Source organism: Sphaerodactylus townsendi, linkage group LG05 (genome assembly GCF_021028975.2).
Source record: "Sphaerodactylus townsendi isolate TG3544 linkage group LG05, MPM_Stown_v2.3, whole genome shotgun sequence".
NCBI lineage: Eukaryota > Metazoa > Chordata > Lepidosauria > Squamata > Sphaerodactylidae > Sphaerodactylus > Sphaerodactylus townsendi.
Window position 1 is genome coordinate 112,250,643 of NC_059429.1, and position 24,303 is coordinate 112,274,945.

The 24,303-nt window shown below is 41.3% G+C and overlaps 2 protein-coding genes across 10 annotated transcripts in view; one reads left to right on the forward strand and one right to left on the reverse strand.

Annotated features, from left to right (window-relative positions):
• Window positions 1-15,890, forward strand: part of NCOA3 (nuclear receptor coactivator 3) — a 115,256-nt gene extending 99,366 nt beyond the window's left edge. For 7 of the 9 annotated variants that reach the window (XM_048496437.1, XM_048496432.1, XM_048496438.1 and 4 more), the window contains 8 exons: window positions 729-855; window positions 1,974-2,145; window positions 2,998-3,294; window positions 5,148-5,252; window positions 5,639-5,885; window positions 8,210-8,384; window positions 10,140-10,281; window positions 12,420-15,890. In XM_048496437.1, coding sequence (XP_048352394.1) covers window positions 729-855; window positions 1,974-2,145; window positions 2,998-3,294; window positions 5,148-5,252; window positions 5,639-5,885; window positions 8,210-8,384; window positions 10,140-10,281; window positions 12,420-12,434 — 1,280 coding nt within the window. In that variant the 3' untranslated portion in view covers window positions 12,435-15,890. The remainder of the gene's footprint in view (window positions 1-728; window positions 856-1,973; window positions 2,146-2,997; window positions 3,295-5,147; window positions 5,253-5,638; window positions 5,886-8,209; window positions 8,385-10,139; window positions 10,282-12,419) is intronic. The other 2 variants (XM_048496441.1, XM_048496440.1) reach the window with 2 other exon arrangements.
• Window positions 15,891-18,051: 2,161 nt separating this feature from the next.
• The window catches only part of SULF2 (sulfatase 2), a 158,646-nt gene continuing 152,394 nt past the window's right edge, over window positions 18,052-24,303 (reverse strand). The window contains exons 17-21 of the mRNA XM_048496285.1: window positions 23,973-24,115; window positions 23,299-23,422; window positions 20,608-20,638; window positions 20,299-20,355; window positions 18,052-18,227 (exon numbers count right to left, since the gene is read on the reverse strand). Coding sequence (XP_048352242.1) covers window positions 18,197-18,227; window positions 20,299-20,355; window positions 20,608-20,638; window positions 23,299-23,422; window positions 23,973-24,115 — 386 coding nt within the window. The 3' untranslated portion in view covers window positions 18,052-18,196. The remainder of the gene's footprint in view (window positions 18,228-20,298; window positions 20,356-20,607; window positions 20,639-23,298; window positions 23,423-23,972; window positions 24,116-24,303) is intronic.

The following is a 24,303-nucleotide window of genomic DNA, read 5'->3' on the forward strand; positions in this document are numbered from 1 at the left end:
TCTTTTCCAGACTGAACATCCCCAAGTCCCTCAGCCTTTCCCCATCTGGGCTTGGTCTCCAGGCCCCCGACCGTGCTCTGTACCCGCTCCATTCTGTCTACATCCTTTTTGAAGTGAGGCTTCCGGAACTGTTGCTCCCACTTGCGTGTGTTTGCAGCCCAAGTTGACCACTGCACTGGCGCTGTCCTTTCTTTTCATTCTTTCTCTTGACATCACAGAGTTTTGCTGCTGCAGCCGGTGAAACTGTCATCACATAGCCCACAAGGTTTGCTACGTGCTGTGGTCACTAACTGCAAAGAAAGTGAATAGCTGTGCATTTCTGCCTGGTGGTTGAATGCACAGGCCTTTGCTTGTACTGGCAACCCTGGCATCTAGTCAAAACATGGTTGCAGAGTGTTGCCATCACTGTGCTGCGGCATTGTAGCTTCCAGTTCCCCAGAAAATTCTGGACTTGAGAAAGAGAGTCTCTTTTGGGAGGGTGGAAACTTTTGGGGGGAGTGGAAATTTTCCAGATAGTTTCAGTTTGCTGCTTGGATGTCTGCTGAAGGGTTGGGGCTATAAGCTGGGGGTTGCAAATGTTTCACCGAGTACCACCCTACTCCTTCCGACTTTTACCTCCATTTCTTCTGTGGGTCACTTTTTATGGCCTCTGGAATAAACATCTCCCAGCCTAGCAAAATGAACCCTGGAAATAAGTATGTGTTTTCTGTTCTTTTTTTTTTTTTAAGGACCAAATGATATTAATATTGGTATGGGAGGAAATCCTTATGCACATCCAGGACCATCAAACCAGTCAAGTTCATGGCCAGAAAATATGTTATCGATGGAGCAAGGACCTCGAGGATCACAAGCCAGGTATGATGAGGCTCAGAACAAGATGGACTGGCTACCAGATTATTAGTTGGCCTCAGCCTATATAGTTGATCAAACCAATACAGACCTAAAATGTGGTTTGAAAAGGTATATATTAGGTTATTATGAAGTCTTGAGCTGTGCGTCACAATGTACTGATGTTATACAGTAATTAATTTAGCCAAGGCTGAGACTTATTTTGGGACATGTTTTAGTCGTAGTCAGCCTTTCTTACTGAGAAGCATGGCGGATGTCAATGCAATAAATAGCCCGTGATATCTAATAAGGAATAGAATCAGAGCAGTATACACATTTTAAACAAAGCATTAAATATTAAATAGTGCAGAAAACAGCGTAGTAGTAGGATAATAGATAATACACAAATAGATAATACACACTATAGGCAGTAGTAGTTCACAGTCTCATTTCTATCCTGAAACATCCCATTATAATGCAGCCCTACAACTTTTATAAAAATGCCATCCTGAACAATTCTGTTTTACATAGTTGGCAGAAGAGCACACGCTTGGGAACCTTCCTGTCCTCCTCAGACAGGCCAAACTGTGACGTGGGGCTCGCAACTGAGAATGCACATTCCCAGGGATTTGCTGATCTTGTTCATGTGCAATGTGGCATCTGTTGGAGGCCCTGCTCGGATGAGCGAAAGCTGTTATGGCAGAAGATAGGGCGAACACTGAGTAAATTGAGTTCCCTGTTCTACAGAAATGTATTCACCGAGTATCTCGCCCTTGCTACAGGGCGCTGGAACTGAGGATCCCGTCCTTGGTTCCAGCATTTATTGCAGGTTTGAAACGGCAGTGGTCCAATCACCTCTTCCCCTTTTCCTCACCCTTGACTCTCGTTGGATGTCGCATTCCCGCTTTGCAATCAGGACGGTGGGAACTGGTGCATGTTGGGAGTTGTAGTCCTGACATCTAACTGGGTGAAGAGAGTTTTGTTTTAAATTCTGTCTGCTTGCCAGGTGATATTGTCTGTATCTAACTATTTAGGAAGCACCTGTACACAGTAGGAAAATCCATGGTCTGGGAGGATACAGGGACAAATAACTGATAATGTCAGATTTTCGCAACACAGCAATTGTCACGTTTTGACTTTTTTAGGCCGCTAGTTAGAAATACTTTGGATGATTTCTTGTATAATGTTCCAAATGTCGATGGCCAAAGCGATGAAAGGGCTCTTCTGGATCAATTGCACATGCTGCTGAGTAATACAGATGTCACCAGCCTGGAGGAAATCGATAGAGCCTTGGGGATTCCTGACCTTGTCAATCAAGTAAGTCCCTCGTACACATGAGGTCCATATTTGCCAGATCTTTCGGGGATGAGGTGAGGGGGCTAACCTCAGCATACTTCATATGATAGTTTGCATCTGTATTTTCTGCTCTCTGGGTAAGAAAATTTAGTTTTATATAGCACAGGGGCTGTCAGTTTGAACATAGCTCAGCAGCTGTGTATTATGGCTTACCAGATGTTTGACAACTGGCAATCCCAGGCAAACAGGTTGAACAAACTCCTGATGGACTGCCAGATATTAATAATAGACTGTGTCAAGGTTACTAGGCCACCAGTAATGCAGACGTTGCATGATGTAAGCATGGTATTGCTGCATCCTATTTAAAAAGGTCAAGAGGAGAATGGGGAATTAATGCATCCAGTCTAAATATTTCGATCTAGAAGTCTTTTCTACCATCAGTGTTATCAAGTAATGCAGTAGTGATAGTTAAATGGCTCTAAGTGACTAAGGCTTTTGACTGTCAAAAGCTGCTGACAGATAATGGATTCTCATGAATGCAGTTCAGAAGCTCTGAGCCCTGTGCTTTTTGGAGTCTACAATTATATGTCACATGGTATTTCAGTAAACCAACAGGTAAACTTGACATTCCTGGATTATCTTGGCAGCATTTAAAGGATATCGGGTCCTGGAATTGGTGTCAGAAATGGGTTTGTGCTCACCTATCCCCCCCCCCCCCCCGGCCTGATTTACTCCTTACAAACTGACACCATCAAAAGTCCCCACCTCCACATACATTCTTACGTAATAGTAAGGAAATTCTTCTGTTTAACATTATTAATACACTGCTGTATGAAGTATGAAGTTTCAAGTCACCTTGTCTTTATCTTAAAGGGGCAAGCTTTGGAAATCAAGCAAGAACCATTTCATGGCCAAGAATCCCCAGTCATGATTGACCAGAAGCCTCCCATGTATGGTCAGCCATACCAGGGGCAGGGCGCAGCAATGCCAGCAGGTTTTACTGCCATGCAGGGCCAGCAACCGTCCTTTAACTCTGTGATGAATCAAATGAACCAACAGAGCAATTTCTCAATGCAAAATATGCATCCCAGAGCCAGCATGATGAGGCCCAGGACTAATGCGCCAAAGCAGCTTCGCATGCAGCTCCAGCAAAGGCTTCAAGGGCAGCAGGTAACCCTTTTCTCTGATAACCAATCAAACTAGTGAACTGCATCACAGATGCTGAAGCACACTGTGGCCTCCTTTCATCCCAGCATGCTGTTTCTTGCATAAAGACTTTGTGTACCAGTGATGGCGAACCTATGGCACGGGTGCCAGAGGTGGCACTCAGGTGGCACTCAGAGTCTTCTCTGTGGGTACACACAGAGTTCATCATGTGGGGAGGAAATTGCCCCCCCATACACACACATCTAGGCTGGCCTGGGCCGCTGGGCTTGATTATTAGCATTAAACCTAAGACCTAGTTTTGGGGAAGCAGTATAGGTAATCCTGTTAAGCACTGTTAAACCCCACTGATTTTCATGCAGAGAACTAAAGTGCGATCCTTTACCTGGGAGTAAGCTCGGTTGCTGGCAATGTGGCTTGCTTCTGAGTAAACCCTCCTAGGGTCGTGATTCACCCGTTGCATGGTTGCTTCAAAGCAAAGCCAACAACTGCCACCATGCTTATTCCCGAGTAACGCACGCCTCAGAGCCAACTATTTTTTCTAAACAAAAACCTCAGAATTCAGGTTAAATTGCCGTTTTGGCACTTTGCGATAAATAAGTGGGATTTGGGTTGCAGTTTGGGCACTCGGTCTCGAAAAGGTTCGCCATCACTGTTGTATACCCAGTGGCATCCATCGCAAGGACCATGGGATGATCGCCTATCCTTTTGCCTTCCCCTTCTCCTATCTCCAGCTCTCGGAAATCTAATTCCCAGAATCAATAGATAAGACCCATTTGCAGCATAGACAATTGTAAACCAGTTAGACTTTTTGTGTAAATCAGAAAAAAAAATTGGTGATTGGTGGATTTGAGAATTAGAAGAACCAGAAAATGTACTAGAGAAAATTATGAAGCTTATTAGTAATAACATAAGTAAGAATTTTACAATTGTGACTAGACAGCAAGTGGTAAACTTTTAAGTGTGTTTATATTTTAAGTGGGTTTTTTTGCAGTTACATTACATAGTTTTCTTGGTTCTGTCAATAATTCAATAAATGATTGATCAACAATGATAAAAACATACAAAATCTTTGAAATATATGATAGTGAGATCATCCCTACAGTGATAAAAATATAATTCTGGAACATCTGAACTCTAACATTATCAAACATATTATAGCATATTAATTATTGACAGAATTATTCATAGCTAATAAACATGCCTGGAAATATGTTTATACATAGGAAATATATTTATACATAGGAATTATTATCTAATGCTTTAGAATGCCTTACATTAAATTCTTCATACTGTATCTTTTGATAGAGTGAAATCTTGAGAGCATCTCATATATTCCAGAGTAGTTTTCAGTGCTTCCCCAGTTTTTCTACTGCAGAAAAAATAAATTATTCTAGGACTTCACGTCTCTAATAGGAATAACCCTTATCTAATGCAGATTGCATTACATAAACATTGTCATTGTATACATTTTGACTTGGTAAACTCACTGGGCAGGTTTTCATGGCTGGATTCAACTGGTTCTGGTGGGTTTTCCGGACTGTGTGGCCGTGGTCTGGAGGATTTTGTTCCTAACATTTCGCCTGCGTCTGTAGCTGGCATCTTCAGAGGTGTATCACAGAGAGAACAGACTTCCCTATGTGATACACCTCTGAAGATGCCAGCCACAGATGCAGGCGAAACGTTAGGAACAAGATCCACCAGACCACGGCCACACAGCTCGGAAAAACCCGCCAGAATCACTGAGCAGGGTTTTTAAATAATGTAATTACTTATTTGAAGTTGTATTTGCAGCATGAGTTTTGCAGAATTTTTGGTTTTTTTAAGCAGTTACATTACCCAGTTTTCTTGTTTTTAAGTTTTTGAATCAAGCACGACAGACACTGGATATGAAAATGGAGAGTTCTAATCCTGGTGGCGCATCGATGATGAGACCGGTGATGCCCCCACAGATGGGATCGCAGGTAAGTCTTTGAGCATGGTACTTTGATACAAGAGCATTTATACCAGAATGTGTTTTTGCTTTCAAACAGGAAGGCACTAGGATCCTGTCAGAGCGTTCTACAAAAAACAAGGTCCAGCATGCTTAGTTCTGTGGCGGAGGAATATAGGAATATAGAATCTACTATCCTCTTTATGTGGAACAGAGTATAGTGCAGCAATACCAACATGTGGTTTACTGCATATTCTGCTAAACTGGTTCATAGGAGAGAAATGTTCACCAGCTACCAAACTTTTTAATATATACACTCTTGTGCTAGTTATGAGGATTATACATTAAAACATGATTGGGGTTGTGAACTTAATGGTTCTTTCTCTGTATTCTTGCTTTTTAAAACTGGGCTTCTAGCAGCAAAGCTTCCTCAACGCTCAGATGGTGGCTCAGCGGAACAGAGAGTTAATAAGTCACCACATCAGGCAGCAAAGGATGGCAATGATGATTCAGCAGCAGCAGCAGCAGCAGCAGCAACAGCACCAACCTCAGACCTTCAGCCCCCCTCCAAATGTGACTGCCTCCGGCAGCATGGACGGTTCTGTCGCAGGTCCTCCAATGGCTCCAGTCCCGCCCCAGCAGTTTTCATACCCAGCAAATTATGGTACTTGTTCCACCTTTTCACTTTGAAAAAGAAATTGGTGGAATCTCCTTCTTTGGAGGTTTTTAAAGAGAGGCTGGATGGCCATCTGTCAGGAGTGCTTTGATTGTGTGTTCCTGCATTGCAGGGGGTTGGACTTGATGGCCCTTGGGGTCTCTTCCAACTCTGATTCTATGATTTTCAGTTTTTCTGTTATGTCTTTCCTTCAGGGATTTGGGATAAAATACAACAATAAATTATCAGAAGGATATTTTGGGGTAAGAGAGGAGGAGGAGTCAACAGAGCCCTTCGGGGATGGGGCGGTATAGAAATCGAAAGAATAAATAAATGAATAAACATAGAGGGGTTGACCGGTTATGTAGCCAGCTGAGCTAAATGATAATTGTCAAAGCGCACTCATGTTGTACAAATGATGCCCTGTATCTGTCCATTCATTTCACATCTCAGTGGTTCCCCCTCATCTTGGCTGCGAGGTACTGATTTGAATGATGGCACAAGCATTTGCAAACATGACAGCCTGTCGTTCCTCTTCCCCTACTGGGAAAATCTAATAGCTCACTTCAGGCCATTTACATTTGTAATTAAGCTTACAAATATGCACATCTGTCCCAGTTGGCTTTATGTGAGACTGTAAAAAATATACATATATTTTAGCAAAAAAAGACATTTTATTAATTTGGAGCTGTAGTAACTGAGTAAGGTATGGGAGTTGGTCAGTTGACCAAACCTTTGTTTTAGGGACAGAATGAAATGAAGGAAAGCAGAGTGGTTTATTGGTGTAAGATATTGTTATGAGGTGTTGGATCTCTGAAGCACTAAGATGGTATCTGAGGTACAGATTGCCTGAGTACTGTGACCATGAGTATCATTTCTCTCTGGCTTAGTTGCCCATAAGTGGTTCTAGCTGCCTTATTTCACTGCAAGTCAAGTGAAATTCCTAAAGATTATCACAAGCAAAAGCAAGAACAGATAAAGTCATGTAATCATTCCAGTTCTGCTTCCACACGGAAATTATGCGCAGTGTACTTTTTGCTGCTGCAAACATGGTGTCATTTGCATTTGCCAAAGAGCACCCACACCACAATTTTCCCTGCACTTTCTGTGTCTCAGCCCCAGCAACTGCCTTCCTGCCCCCCACCCCCACAAGAAGGCTTTACAAAAATCAGGAATTTCTATATCACTGTAATGCAATAATATTATAGGGATCTATTACTTCAATGTACTAGTTCTCAGCTTTCTTGAAAAACTATTCTCTTTTAATTCCCACAGAAAGGGCTAGAGTTTTTGAAGGAGGAAGCCGAGGACTACTAGATAGTAATAGTAGAGAATTATAACCTTAATAGTGTAATGCTCTAGCACGTTTACAAGTTTTTAAAAAAGCCCTTGTGTGTGTATAGGTTTGGAAAGGATTGTAGCAGAATGGGGGAAAACACAGAAGTTGGACAAAATGGAGGTCTGTGCCTTGTTGATTCTCCCTCAAACAGCAGAATTCTAGGAAAACCAAGGTGGAACTAAACTTTTGAGGGCAAACAGGAACAGTGAAACACTTGTGGGTTAGACTCACCATTCAACAAAACAGCAACAGTTCATTGAGCTTATTCCGTATCAGTCTGGCATGGCCAAAGAGTACCAAACTGAGTAGGATCTCTGTGGAGTCCAGCATGTTCCCCACAGGATCCATAATGGATTGAACCTGGTCTTTGTCAGGGAGAGGTTGGGAATCCTCATCCTTCTAGTTCATCTAATCCAACGGTACTCTAGCCCAGGAGACAAAGACAGACAGCAAAACAAACACCCTGGTGGAGAACTGATAGGTCCTCTTTAAGGAACGAGGACATCCAAACATTCACAACAAGGGTTCTGATAGGTTGTTTTCAACAATAGTCATAAAGTTGATTCAAGGAAAACTGCAAGCATAGCAGTATCCCGCCTCTTGTTTATCTCCACCACTGGATATTCAGAGGTGCATCTCTGTTTTGCTTAGTTAATAGCCATTGCCTGTAGAGCAGCTTGACTGATATTTGAATTGGATTTAGTTATGGTATTTGCATATTTTAATTGTTAGTTGGCTTATTCTATTATTTTGAAATAATGTTGCTTGAGCCCTTTTAAGAAGAATGAAGGCAGGCTAAAATAAGTAAATAAGTAAAAGAAGGTTCTACTGAGGTGAAAGATTGCCAGGTTATCTTCTTGCTATACTGACTTAGTTGCAATAAGCTGGGAGTTCCATTATTTCTGTGAGAGTTGCTTTCATTCATAAGCAAAACTAGCTTCTACAACAGCTGCTGAAAATAAACCGAAATCTGTTATCTCATTTGTTTTGTAAGGAATGAACCAGCAGCCAGATCCATCGTTTAACAGGGTATCGAGCCCTCCGAATTCCATGATGGCTCAAAGAATTGGACCCTCTCAAAATCCGATGATGCAGCATCCTCAGGCGACCGCAATGTATCAGTCCCCCGAGATGAAGGGCTGGCCATCAGGAAACATGGCCAGGAGCAGGTAAGAACAGGAGGACAGCTTAGGCTCGAAAATAAGCCTATAAGATGCCATATAGGGACAATTTTAAATGAACCAAAGGATGCAGGTTAAGAACCTGAATTTTGTGCATTTTTAGTGTATAATCGGAAAATATTCAGCCCTGCCCCTTGTACATTTTGTCTTGCTTCCAAGTCAGAGCAGATGACTGCATAATAAAATATATATATTATGGAAAATTTAAATTCTTATGTCTTACCATGACATGTCTCTGAAGATGCCAGCCATAGTGAAACATTAGGAGCAAAAACTACTAGACCATGGCCATCCAGCCTGGAAAACCCACAACAGTCAGTTTTGGTATTAACCTGTAAAGCCCTAAATGGCCTGGGGTCATTGTACTTGTGGGAATATGATATGGCCCCCAAAGGGCATTACGTTCAACTGGTAAGAACGTACTGGTGGTCCCTGCTCCAAAAGTGTCCTGTTGTCCTCAACTAGAGCCAGAGCCTTGTCAGTTGTGGCCCCAGTCTGGTGGATTTTTTCTGTAAAGATAGCCAGGCCCTGTGGGTTTGATTCAGTTCTGCAGGGCCTGCAAGACTGAAATATTCCACCTATGGTTGAGGACAATAACAGCGCCGCTCTCACTGGCCGCCCTTTCCCCTTCCTGGCCCATTTTTCCTCCCCTCTTCTAGTTTTCCTTCCACCATTTTTTCTGCCCTCACTTTCCCCACCCCTTTCCCTACTTCCTTCCCCTATTTATGACATCAGCTTTATAGAGGCGCTGATTGGTGCTTTACTTCCTGAGAATTCTAGTTGCTGATCCATGCTTGGAGGAAATTTTAGTTTTAATTATATTCATTATTTTATATTTTTTCAAGTTGTTAGCCTTCCTCGGCTGGACTCCAGTCAGGAACGGGCAGGATACCAATTGAGTAAAATAAATTTTTTAAAAATAGTGGGGAGAAGAAAGCTTGAATATATCAGGGTGTCATAGAAGCGGAATGATAGACCATGGTTGGTAAGATTGCCATTGTTATTGTGAGATATAGAGAAAGTAACTACTTTAATGTAAAACTGTATTTTTTATTAAAGCCATGAGCTTTCTGTTTTTAGCGACATATCTACAACATGGGCCTATGTGATCGTTTACAACAGTAGTCAAATCGGGCCAGTCAGAGCTCCAGGTCTCCTGAGAAATAATCTCAAGATGGTTTCAAACACATTTGGTTGTGGAGTATCTCCCTTCTTCTTCCCCCCCCTCCCCCCCCCCCCCCCCCGTGACTATGGAAGGGGACCTCTTGCTTTTATAGTTGGACATCCAAAGCCCTTTCTTGCTGGTTTGATGCAAAAAATGGTTAATTGAAGGCCAGAAAGAAGCTTGGTTATTTCTAATTATCTTCCATACATGTCTGCTGTACTCAACTGAAACACAAAGATCAGCTAGATTCTAAAGATGCAGATCCTTTAGCAAGGAACTGTAAATTATAAGGGCTTGGAGCAAAATATTTCAGGAAACAGACATCTTAAAACAAATCTCCATGTGGAAATTTTAATACATTTGAACAGTTGGTGTAGAAGCATGGCTGAAGCTCTCTGGCTCAAAGGTGCTCAGGATGTTAGTAGTGACACAATGTTGGAATCTGTTGCCAGTGTTGACATACTGTGTCCATTTACTGAAGGGGAATATACAACACACGTACGCGCACGCGCACACACACACAGATGGACTATGTAGTTCAAGAGTGCCTTTTGAAAAGTCAATTTTGTCTCCTCCAGTTCTTTTCCACAGCAGCAGTTCAGTCATCCAGGGAACCCTGCAACCTACAACATGATGCACATGAATGGCAATGGTGGTCACATGGGACAAATGAACATCAATGCTATGCCCATGTCAGGAATACCCATGGGAGCAGACCAGGTAAAATGAGTCTAGTGACAAGTTCGTAGATGCAAATATTCCCACTCAACCCCTCAAAGTGCTACTGCTTTAAGACAATCCAGAGACACCCTTCAACTTTTTAATCTCCTGATTCAGAAAATACAATAATATATATTTAATTCTTCATGTGACCCCCATTTGTGGCTACTTTTCCTCCTATCCAGAGGAAAGAGCCACAAAACATGAGAAAATGCCTCAAATTTTCAGAAAAATCTGAATTAAAAAAAAAAGTTTTGGAGGGTTTAAATCCCCACAGTAGATACAGAATGCTTCTAGCTTCAAGAAACAAGCACTCTCATAGGCCATTGCTAGGCAACCATAACAGTTTTGCCAAGCCCTCCAGTCTTGGTTTCTGTCTGTCAAAAAACAAGGTCCCTTTCCAGGGGTGTTTGGGCCCTTGACCAAGGGAAGGCTCATGCAACCAAGCCTGAGAGCAACCACTGGACACCTTTCTGCCCTCTGACTTGTATAACTCTCTTAGGCCTAGCTTGCTACTATTTAACCGCCACCAGGGCCAGACGTAGGAGCTGTGAGGCCCAACTGAAACATTTTTGGTGGGACCCCAAGTTCACAGCAAGGTCTGTAGAATCATAGAGATATGAAGACTTCATATTTCTATGGTAGAATGGAAAGCAATCAAAATGTGCACTTTAAAAGTTCATGTATGCTGCAATGTGGTGTTGTGTGTTCTTGACAAGATTAGAGTAGATTACTCTAGTGCGGGGCTTCCTTAGGCTCAGACCCGAGTTGAGAGCAATTGGTCCAATTGGGTTAAATCCGACCTGAAAGCCACCTCTACAGAAGCCAGTGTAGTGTAGTGTTTAAAGCAGGGGTCTGCAACCTGCGGCTCTCCATATGTTCATGGACTACAAATCCCATCAGCTGATGGGATTTGTAGTCCATGAACATATGGAGAGCCGCAGGTTGCAGACTCGTGGTTTAGAGTTTCAAACTTCCATGGAAGCTCACTGTGTGACTTGGGGCCAGTTAAACATTCTTAGGGTTGTTGTGAGGATCAAATTGAAGGTGAGGAGCAACATGTAAGCCATTATGGGTTCCCATTGTGGAGAATGTCAGGGTATAAATGAAGTAAATAAATAAACATCATTGAATGGGGGCGGTATGAAGGGTCAGTTGGTCAGTTGGTGGGAAGGCGAGAAGGAACCACAGAACAGTGAGGATATTGAGGTAGCCAGAAGAGAAATAGGAAATAGTGTGTGGATGGAGTTAAGAAGAAAATAAGGAAGAGCTCCTCAAGTCATTGAAAGTTTTTCCACTGCACAGCTGGGCTTGGCCCAATGGTTGGTGCCATAAAATTTGAGTGATGCTGCCAGAAGGAGGGGAGCAGGAAATAGCGTGGGGAGACGAGGAGCCCCCTGTGAGCCCTTGCATATTCCTTACTTGAAGAAGAAGAGTTTGGATTTATACCCTGTCTTACTCTCTTGTAAGGAGACTTAAGGTGGCTTACAAACTCCTTTCCCTTTGTGAGATAGGTGGGGCTGAGAGAGTTCTGAGAGAACTGTGACTAGCCCAAGGTCACCCAGCAGCCATCATGTAGAGGAACGGGAAAACAAATCCAGTTCACTAGATAAGAGTCTGCCGCTCATGCGGAGGAGCGGGAAAACAAACCTGGTTCTCCAGATTACAGTTCACCGCTCTTAATCACTACACCACGCTGGCTGTCTTGTATGATATCGTTGGATGATACTGTTGACCGTTTTTGCTCCTTGGAGAAAGGATTAGATAAAAATGTAATAGATGTTTTCTGTCAGCCTTCCAGTTCCCCACTACCTGATAGCTTCTCTGTTGTCATTGGTTGTTTCAACCCAAGTGGTGAAGCCCGCAATAGAAGAACTTTAAACTGCAGTAAACTGTCCAAGATCACAATTCAGAGAGGTTATCAAGTCAGCTGCAACAGTTTTGAACTCAGAGTAGAGACAGTAATCCTATACTCCATTCAGGTGCATTTGCCCCCCCCCCCCCCCATAAAACAGCTCACACTCTCTAATGCAGCATGTCAGTGCACTATGTTTATGCTTTCATTCATCATAGCTTTCTGCTTGCATTGTTCTGAACCGCAAAGTAATGTCCTGTATCTTGTTCTTCATGTTTTGCAGCAGAAATACTGCTGACACCTACAACTACAGATGGCGATGTACTAATATAACAGAAAAGCGAGCGCACATACTTCATGGCAAGTCCAGGCCTTATGGAAATACCACTTTTCCCAACGTATCATGAAGACGTTCTTAAGTGACTTTATAAGTTATGGATGGGAGGGGGAAGGAAACAAAATGTCTGTTACGGTATGATGTGATGTATAAAGAAAGGTCAAGTGAATACTGTTTTTGGCACTTTGCCTCTAGCAATGGCATTTGAGTAAAAGTGATTGACAGACTCTGTATACCAGTTCTGCTATCCAAAGTCCTTAACAATAGGCAGACCAACGTGCCTGAAGAAATCTCAGTAATAGTCTGGGTCCTCCAGTCAGCCTCTGACAGAATGTAGTAATTCTGCCCTTGATCTAAAAAGGAAAATACCCCCCCCCCCCCCCAAACTCTCAGACTAGGTATGCAACTGTTACTCTTATCTGCAGATGCTAAAATTGTGCAAAAGGCAGTGCAAAATCTGTATCTTACCTTTTGGTGCCGAAGAGTTACATAGACATTTAAAAAAATATAATCATGGTAAATATTCCTATGTTGATGTGCAGCTGTGTGCACTTTATAAAATGCTGAATATAATGGGTAAATGCAATATCTTAAATGAATAAAAAAGATGGCTATAGAAAGTACGTTCAATCCCCCCTTTCAAACCCTGTGTAAATGACTATTGCACAAAATGCCTCATGTATAAATCTGAGCAATAATTGTTCATCTTTTTGCCATTAAACTGCAGAAAATTCAAGGCAGGGCATTACAGTCTGAAGAGGGAATTGATTGTGAATAAGTGTTGTAAATATGATCTCAAGATGTTGTACTATATATACATATATATATATATGACTTTTGTAGATCACTGACTCATTTTTGCAGAGTTTGTGAAGCTAAATATGTAACAAAGAGAGTTTCTGTAAACTCAATTTAGTCAAAGTTGTTTGAATAATTTTTTTTTAATTTAAATGGTTTCAAAATTAGGCGACTGTGGTCCTGATCCTCCTCATTGATCTCTGACAGTTTATTTACAACTTGATGAAGTAGCTTTTTAAAAGATCATTTGTTCAAAGTGCACTTTGTTACTTTTTCTTAACAGGGCAATTTGATGACAAAACGGCTCTTTTTAGCTGTCATAATTTGTGGACTTTTTGAATACAACCGGTCTTCAATTTGAGAGCTTCTGCTCTGGGGCATTTGGTTCATTTTTAATTAAGCCTTATTGTTCTGAACATGTTTGTGTGTTTTTTAATTTCTCTTGTCAGAAGACATGTGATGATACATAAATATCTAAAACTGTTTGTAGAAATTATTCAGGTGTTATCCCATTTAATTGCTGTGCTGGTAACAAAGGAATTTATTTTTTCCCTTCATATCAATGCTGAAATTTAGGGGTCAGAAAATAACCTCGATTTTCTGACAGTCTGATGTCATAAAATGAAGCTTACATTGGTTGATTCAGTTTCAAGCACAAGTTGTAGCGATTTATCGCAGGATCTTTCTAGAAAAAGACAGGCCAAAATGTATGAAGCAATGTGGTTTTGTTTTTTACGACTTGCATTGCATAGTTTCTCCTGACTGAACTGTATTTTTTATTATTTTCATTATTTTAATGAGAGTTCAGCTTTGTTCAGAAGCTCACAGTTTTGTGAGTTTATATTAATGATAAATCTCTAGTGCATAAATTGTTTTGTTATCCCCAAAAAGCTGCTACAATCCCAAACCCAGGTTATAAATGCTGCCTGGTCTGTGTTAATTCTACCTGGCTACTGTATTAACTTTCATTAATGTTATGTTTTGGATACCTGGACTCTGGTCCAACATTCTCTGTGTGTTCTGATGTGAACATGGAGTCCTCCTGCATTCAAAAGCTTTCTTAATGACTTTTTTTTTCCCTCTTAAGTGCATTGTTTCATTTATTTGCACAGATTGGTTTATATTTGCTTTATGGAAATTTTAAAAGATGTAATGTGCTTTTAGTTTTTAACTAATGAGAACAATAACATCTTGATGTTAGAATGAAACAAAATAGCACATGCATAGCTGACACAACATCTGAGTTGGCAACAAAGGTCTCTCTCGCACACAGAAGCTGTATGTGTGTATCAGAGCTTTTTGTGTGTACAAGGTGCCTAAGTGCTACTTCTCTAGTTATTATTGAAGGCCCTACCATTAAAGTGAGAGAGAATCTTTTTGTTTTGTTTTTCAGAAGTCCCTGGTAATGTGTTAGCCAATGCATTCTCACTCAAAGACTCCACAAGTGTATAAAAATATTTCAAAAAGCCCATAAAATAACTTTCTTGGGTGGTTCATGATACTGATGAAAGCCAATGGCTTTTGACTTCCTACACTGTATCTATTAGTGGTTTCCTTGTTTTCATTTTGAGTGATTGTATTTCTGAAATGAGGTGGTATCTGCTATTCTACCTGTTGATCTGTTTTTTAGAATGTTATATATTTTTTTCAGGTTTGTACTTCTTGCTGAATCCAAAGAATTTAATTTCAACTTAATAAAAATTAATCAGACATTTTCAAAATGTAGGGAAACCAGCTGTGCTTTGGGCAATTCTGGTTCAGATGATTACATCTAGTATTACTTCTAGTAGATTTTGATGATCTACATCAAAAGTCTGACAGGCCTTTGTTTATATTTCAATGCAATATCTCCTCATAACTGGAGTGTGGGTTATATTTGGTGTGCTTAGGTTGAGTAACAGCAATTGTGGCTGAATGGGACAATGAGGTTAGCTTGAATTTGGCTCTGTTGAGGCTACTGGTTTGGATTCTATGTACCACAAGCGCTATTTCACTTGTGAATTCAAATTTCCCCCTTTCCCGTATTGCTGTAGTTAGCTGTACTCCTTGAAATCCTGTTCGTGGGGAACAGAGTTTTTGGAGGGGGTGTAGGTGGGGAGGGTGTATATTGGGAGGGAGGAATTGGCAGAAATCCCACAGGTGTAGAGCAAAATCATAGAATCCATCCCACGTCTCTAAAAAGAAAAAATACCACTTCTGTATAAATTATCAAACAGAATAGTGTTGAAAAATATACTTATCTACGTTATTTTAATTTGTGCTTTTAAAATGGTAAATGAGAAGCATTTTTTCTGCTGTAAGAAAACTATTTGTTGCACAGATCAGCACACAGAGTGTAATAGAAGATTGTTGGCTAACAGCACTGCAGTAGTTCTAAAACAGTTCAACTAAGCAATATTTTTTAAATATCTCAGGAGAGAAAGGCATACAGTGTTGAGAATTGGCTCTAAAGTTAGTTTACATTAAATATTGCTTGTAATAATCAGTCTTTACATCACAGAAGAAATGCCTCTCGTGGCTTGATCTATTAAAAAGTTTGGTCAGATGGTTTTGTTTTTCTGAATTTTATGCGTGTTTGATGTTAATAATGTAAATAAAGGTTTCTATTCGAAACTGGAATTTTGGCTTCAACTATTAAAGAAATTAACACCACTTTTCTTTCAGAAATGAAGTTACGTAAACAGTTTCTGGCTCATAATAGTAGCTCTTAAGAAGGGTTTTAGTGATTTCCTTAAACAGTAGGCTGTTTTAATGAGACTTACCTGGTGCATACCTATTTCCACACACCTAGCAGTTAGTTGCTCTTATCTTCACCCTTGACTTGAAAAGAGAGCTGATGTGTAACTGTGCAACCAGAGAAACCAGTTGGATGTACCTGCTGCGTATAAGGAGATTACAATTGCAGATTTTGTAATGTTAACCTTCTATATGGGCTTCCGTAGGTGACAAAGAAGGGGTTAATACCCTTGTATGTCTCTTTTGTCAGAACTGTGAAAACATGTGCGATCTTTAGAACACGTTTGCTATCCATGTCGACTTGTGTGCTCCACTGAATTCACACCTGTATGTTTTCTCAGGTGTATGTTGGAATGGACAAATTTAATCTAGCACAAATTTTACATCAAGATGGAGCAGCACATTTTTTAAAAAAGATCGTACATGTTAGATCTACAATTCAACTTGAAATCTGGTTTATAGTTTATTTTAATCTTCTAAAAGTACTGGGGACTAAAACAGATTCAACATCATCATCTAGTAATGGAAATTGGTGAAACCCTCTAGTTAGGAATATTAATTCCTATTTAAGGATTACATAAACAGGAGAATCTATAAGCCATTCAGTATATTACTTTTTCCCATCCCCTCCAACATGTCAGTTTTAATAGATTTAAAAGCACATACTAGCGAGGAACACTCAAATTGAAATTTACATCTGGGTATAGTTGAATACCCAAGCAAGTTCCACATAATCTCATGCAGTTATTCCAGTCTAAATCACTGTAGATAAGGGTGTATAGACCAGAATAACTGCCTAGTGTTTGCTGTTAGTCTAGAACAGGTGTGACCAACTATGGCGCCTCAGATGTTCATGGACTACGATTCCCACCAGTCCCTGGTCTAGAATAAATAAATATTAATACAATGAATTGGGGGGAGATCAGTGAGGGGTTATGACAGCTCAATTGACTTTTGTAAGTCTGGAAGTTGAAACAGGGAAAATAAAATCTGGCACTGAGTTAGGTTTGGTTTAAATAGAACTGAGTATGTCTGACTGACTTCTGAATTGTGGCTCTTGTCTTAGATTTTCAGATGTATTACACAGATTACACAAAAAGCAAAAACTAGTTAAAACTGAAAAATGAAACATCAGGGAGGTTTTTTCAAGTTTGAGGTTTTTAAATTACTGGCCTGAGAAGAATAATTCAAAAGATTTTTCTTTAAAAAACAAAATACCCCACACAAATATAAAAGTAAACAAGTGCTTTCTTTTATAGTTGTTTTGGTTTTTGAACATACAATATAACCACAAAGACTTAATACAAATCCAACTTTGTTAAAATGGTCAAGACATACACAGACTGCGTTTTTAAATTTTGCAGTGCTTTTAAAAATGGATAAATTCTGGAATTTTATTATGCAATGACGGTGACGTTTTCAGAAATGGTACTGGGGCATGCCAACACTTTAGTAACAAAATTGTTCTGAATTTATTTTTTTTAACAGGACACTAAATATTTACAGTACCATGCTGGAAAGCTGGTTTCTTTGAGTGAGATTTTGTCTTTAGTCCAAGGTAGGTGAGTGAACGGTGAAGTTAATTGCTTCTGTGTAAGTAGACGTCTGAAGAATGTTACGACCTGTGCATATTCAGCAATATTGTCTTGAGATCCTGGGCCCTTCCTCTTCTTCTGCTTTCGGTACTTTGACTTGCCGAGGATAAGGGGGTGATAGGGGAATCCATATTCAATTTCCATTTGCCTCTGTCTCTGTCGAATGCCAGTTGAAAGTGAAACTGAAGAGGGGCTATGAATTGGCTTCCACTCCAACAATTCTCCGTCTACCTTTGCCCCTTATGATTCTTCGTGGGTCAGCAGGGCGCCCTCCTTTCTCTGCTTGGAAATGTATTTGTAGTGATTGGTGGAAGCAGAACAGCCTGTGAAGCAAGTGAGGTATAATCCAAAGCAAAAGCGGATGAACCAGTGGGCTCCAAGAACGGACAGATACGCCTGATGACAGGAGGTCATTGTTTCTATTCAGATTGCATAACAGTGCAAACATCCTATCTACCTTAGCATCAAAAGTTCATCCAGTCCTCCAGGTTAACATTATAATTCGGTCTGAAATCATATGCACTTTCATTAAGTCTGTACAAAGATTCAAGTTCTGGCCAGTTTATATCCTCGTTGAGGTCCAGCATTTGTAGGTTAGCCCTCCCAGCCTTCCCAGATCTGACCTCTGTAAAATGAAAACAAGAACACAGGATTGTTAGCATCCTCTCCCTCATGCGCAACTAGACGTTGAAGAAGGAAATACGTGTTCTGCAAGGCCATGCAGGGGAAAGATATCTCCCATGTTGTGGTTTATAACTTGAGCAAAAACATTTCTTCACCACCTGTCTTAATGTGAAATTTGAAATGCCATCCTTTGCACTGATTGGGGGCGGGGGGGGGGGGGGATTTAATTTCCTCCACATTTCAGGAAAGATTGTACAATAAAACAAAGAAGTGAAGTGAGCCTCATGTTTTGGTATCAGCTTTCCACCTTCATCTTGGCTAAATTACCTTCTGTTCATCTAATTTTTGCCTTTTTTCTCAGTGGCTGAAGTAAAAATATTGAATTCAGAATCTGGCTTAGGATTTGCATTATCCCTTTGATGACTGCACTCGCATGCATATTCTGTGGTGACTGTGTGGTAGGGCATGCATTCTGTGGTGACTGTGTGGTAGGGCATGCAGAAGATGCAGAAGATGCTTTGCATGCAGAAGATCCCACATTTAATCATAACATGTCTATTTAAAGGTTCACATGGTTTTTATGTAAACAGTGGTCTGTATAATGTATTGTCGAAGGCTTTCACGGCCGGAATCACTTGGGTGCTGTGTGGTTTCCAGGCTGTATGGCCGTGTTCTAGCAGCATTCTCTCCTGTGGCTGGCATCTTCAGAGGATCCTCTGAAGATGCCAGCCACAGATGCAGGCGAAACGTCAGGAGAGAATGCTGCTAGAACACGGCCATACAGCCTGGAAACCACACAGCACCCAAGTGGTCTGTATACTTTTGCCCCTTATGATTTTGTGGGTCAGTGGGGCACCCTTCTCTTCCAAGGACCTTCTCATCCCACGGACCTGGATAACTGGTATCAGTCAGGATAATGAGCCCCGTGGTTTGACTCTGTATAAAGCATTTTCACTGTTTAGCTTTGAAATCAGCCCAATCTTCCACAAGTCTGCTTAACTGCAATGACCTAGGAAAGACCCAGGTTCTATACTAGGTAGCTGTAGTCCCTGTTTTACTCCTGCGACTAATCTACCCTTGAACACAAGGCTATCAATGTATTGTCAATGGTTTTCACGGCCGGATTCAACTGGTTGTTGTGGGTTTTCCAGGCTGTGTGGCCGTGGTCTGGTAGATCTTGTTCTTAACGTTTCGCCTGCATCTGTGGCTGGCACCTTCAGAGGTGTATCACAGAGAGAAGTCTGTTTGAAAACACTGACAATTCTGGACAATTCACAAGGTTACAATGTCAGATTGCACAGGGAGGCCATTGAAATTCACAAACACCAAGACAACTTCAACAGGAAAGAAGAGACTCTGAGAATTAACAAAGCTTGGCTACCAGTACTTAAAAATACCAAAAGCAAACCCTAAGGGCATGCTAAGTTCATGGACAATAGACTCCACCCAAACACAGGATTTGCATTCACCAATACTGCTGCTGCTGCAGGGAATGAAAATGTGAATCACTCCCTGGACTGAAAAACCCCACCTGCAATACTATATTATCAACCACACCTTTGCACAGCAAGTTCCACCCAAACACTTACTGATTGGTTCCCCACCCGGGGACATGGCAATTTATACCTGAGTAAAACATTCCCTTCTCACTGGACACAGTGTATAACAGACTTCTCTCTGTGATACACCTCTGAAGATGCCAGCCACACATGCAGGCGAAACATTAGGTACAAGATCTACCAGACTGCGGCCTCACAGCCCAGAAAACTTACCACAACCACATGGCTATCAAATCAGAAGTGAGAGATTCTCTCTTTTATCAGACATCCAATACATCAATGTATTCTTTCACCCATTCAGTCCTATGCCAAGGTTTAGACTCATTCATGATTGCAGTCTTATTTTTAACTTTAACTAGAGAATGATTAATCACAGAGCCATCTTTCTCATGCATGGTTTCCTATGAGGTAGGTATTGTAAGAGTGAGAACAGACTAAAGTGAATTGTATACTTCATGCAAAAAGAAAGGAAGGGAAGAAAGAGTTAAAGGCTGACTGGTACTCCCAACTCACAGCGACTTGGAAGATGAAGGTCTCTTCATTTCTGGCCACTTCCGTCGCTGAAATTGCCTAATTTTTAAGCCATAAAAGGAGAAAAAAAGTTAAGAATTGCCAGGAGACACATCAGGACACGCGCAAGATGGAAAACTGGGTTCTAAAAGAATGTCTATCAATACAGAGCCCACAGCCCTTCGAAATAACAAATCCGCTTTTCATGGGTTAAGCCTGACTCCAGCCCCACGCCAAGAGAAGTGCTGTCCGTTTCCTCCCAGTGCTTGATGTGACAACGTATGGGAAAAAAAGCTTTACTTTAAGAAGTACCTGTATTGCTCGTAGCTTCCATCTTTAAGGCCTAAAGAGGAGAAAATGGATGACTTGTTAATCAAGCAGTAGCTACAGGACATAGGGAAAGTGTATAGCACAGCAAGGCACATCATGGAATGGTAAAGGTGACTTAGTAAAGTTTGTAAATATGTGGATCCTAGTGACAGCCTCCAATGTAAAAGGTTTGGCGAGCAAAGCATGCTAGGTGTTACTGAGAAGAAGAGTTTGGATTTATACCCCCACCTTTCTTTCCTGTAAGGAGACTCAAGGTTGCCTACAAACTTCTTTCCCTTCCTCTTCCCACAACAGACACCTTCTAAGGGAGGTGGGGCTGAGAGAGTTCTGAAGAACTGACTAGTTCAAGGTCACCCAGAAGGAATTTAGGAGTGCAGAAATATCTGGTTCACCAGATAAGCCTCTGCCACTCAGGTGGAGGAGTGGGGAATCAAACCCAGTTCTCCAGATTAGAATCCACCTTCTCTTAACCGCTACACCACGCTGGCTCTCAGGTTGCAATAATAAGCGGAATTGTATGCATGTTGAGTGCTGTAAGTTGCTTCTCACTGATAAGCAGAATTAAAAGACATGAAGCAAAATTTTGAATATCACCTGATCTGGAGCCTTGTAGAGCTGGCTTTTAGACATAAAGATCATCCCCCTTAAAAAGCAGCTGGGACTACATATGCCCCAAGGGGAGGAGTTGCACCTTGGATGTTTGCTGAGACCTAGTACTTGGTCACTTTTTAAAACAGGCTAAAGTTCATTACTTGTTTTTCTATGTATAGGTCATACAGTTTTCTATGCATAGGTCATACAGAGGAGCAGCAATGGCACAGTGGTTAAGAGCAGGTGTACTTTAATCTGGAGGAACCAGGTTTGATTCTCAACTCTGCTGCTTGAGCTGTGGAGGCTTATCTGGGGAATTCAGATTAGCCTGTGCACTCCCACACATGCCAGCTGGGTGACCTTGGGCTAGTCACAGTTCTTCGGAGCTCTCTCAGCCCCACCTACCTCACAGGGTGTTTGTTGTGAGGGGGGAAGGGATAGGAGTTTGTAAACCCCTTTGAGTCTCATTACAGGAGAGAAAGGGGGGATATAAATCCAACTCTTCTTCTTCTCTTCTTTATCTTACCTTCTCGGAATGAACAGATGGCCACTTGGAAGAACAATAGTTACATGCAAGCAACCTGTCCTCTTTTTTTTTTAATTGGGTTTCATGAAGAGTATTAACAATAAGAATAACATGAAGAAAAAAAAATAAAACCTATTATATCTTCTCAGCAATCATAGAGCTAAATAACCAGGATGAGAAAAACCTCAATATGCTGCCAAAGCAGACAGAGGAACAATTCATATGTGAAATGGCGCGAGAAGAAGCAACATTTTGGTTTGCAGGAATGTTGGTCCAAAGAGAAGTTTAAAAAAAGAAGAGGCTAGAGGAATGGGTCATCACCCGGAACTTCTCAATGCTAGTCTGTGCTGTTCTTTAGTTTATAGGGGTAGCGATCCCCACATGGGCCTTTGTGGAGACACCAGGGAATTTTGGGTAAGGCTGGTAGCCACTGGAAGGAAGGCAAAGAGGTCAGTTGTCCCCTTATATGAAGACGGCGTAAAGGAAGAAGAAGAAGAAGAAGAAGAGTTTGGATTTATATCCCCCCTTTCTCTTCTGTAGGAGACTCAAAGGGGCTGACAATCTCCTTGCCCTTCCCCCCTCACAACAAACACCCTGTGAGGTAGGTGGGGCTGAGGGAGCTCCGAGAAGCCGTAACGAGCCCAAGGTCACCCAGCTGGCGTGTGTGGGAGTGCACAGGCTAATCTGAATTCCCCAGATAAGCCTCCACAGCTCAGGCGGCAGAGCTGGGAATCAAACCCGGTTCCTCCAGATTAGATACACAAGCTCTTAACCTCCTACGCCACTGCTGCTCTTTGGTTTTCATCTACAGTTGTTTGGTTTTCTTACATCATCTACTGTATCTGTTAAGTGTGGTATTTGGGACAGAAGTAAAGGGGCAGAGCAGTTAACTTTAAACATTTAGCTACTGTCCTGTCCCTCACTCAGGCCAACTGTCTACTAGGATTACTAAACAAGGCCATTATTTCTTCCTGTACTGCAGCCTGTCTTCTAGTAGCTTCATTACTGGCTCGTTCCCTAAAGACTGTAATCCTATCTTCTTCTATATAGTTGGTCCTGTCTCTCTTTCTTCATTTCATTCTACCCACTTTAGAAGGCAGATAATGTGGGAAACTGTAACCCTGCAAGTGCTTCTCAGTTGCCCAGGAACACAGGGAATTTCTGTGTGATCCACATTTGTCATGATTTTTCACCACTAGTTTATAAGAAGATTGCTGTAAGAGCACCTGCTTACAATGCTTAATTACCTCCTCCATATCCCACTTCTCTCCCCGGTGGGCCCCAAAGCTATCCTCCATTTTGTCCTCACAACAACCCTGTGAGGTAGGTCAGAATGTGACTAGTTAACTCAGTGAGCTTCCATGGCAGAGTGGAAATGTAAATCCGGCTGCCTCAGGTTCCAGTTCAACACTTTAACCACTACACCGATAGCTGTCGTGACATACTCCTCATCAGATTTTCTACTTCATGTAATTAATGGTGAACTAAAAAAACCCCCTATAAAATAGTAATATCATGAGCAAGTCTTTCGAGAGACAAAGGCAGGAGACCCTTACCCAGTTCCATGTTCCGAGTCCTTGGATTGCACTGCTTGTACCCTTTGCAACTTCTTAGTTCCATGAGCTGCACGTGCAATTGGTTGAGCACGTCCCTGTCAAGTGTGTTCACCGCATTAATTAGCTGAAAATAAAGACATTACCTTTAAAGTAACACTGTTCAGGCATACCAGGCATCTCATCAAAACCAATGTTGCATTTATTGCTGCAATAATGTTCAAAACATACCACACACTTCAAAAATAGTGCAAGGACCAGTCCTTAATCTTCATCCCCCAGCCAAAAACTATGTTGTGTTCAGAGCTACACTGCAGTCTTCTGCAATTGTTCATTTGCTTAATGGCTAATGGGATTACCTACAGCCAACATTATTACTGGACTGGGACAACCCCTAGAAGGGCATGAAGAAAGTGACATTACCCCCGGCACCTCCCTGCAAATCTTGTGGCCTAACTCTAATACCAAGTATTATTCTAGCTAGTAACTCTAATACTAATAACTCTAATACTAGTAACTAATACAGCTGCATGAAGTCCTGTTTCAAGTTGACTGCTACGTCCTATGTCTTTACAAAGCAAATATATTAAAACAGAATATTAACTTAGTTTCTATTGGCTGTATATAGAAAAGAATTTTACATTTCCTCCATCGTTTGAGACACCTTTTGCAAATACCTGATAAGGGTCAGTGTTGAGGTCAAAGTATTCAAGGAAGCCAGTAGCAAATTCACAGAACAGGAAGTTGTGAGTCTCATTGATTGTCCTCATGCACCAGTATGTGTTGTTGTTTGCGCTAGTGCAAGCACAGAATGGACCCACTGCAAAATAAAAGTAGATGTTAGCCAAAAGGATAGGATTATTCATAAATATTAAAAATAAATTTGCTGCTTAACCCAAAGCAATCACCTTTGAGCTATGGGACACAAGGGACACATTAACTGAACTCCATTAGCTTTCCCTGTTAAATTCAAGCCAGGCCGCAGATTCCTTTGCGTGGATGGGGGGG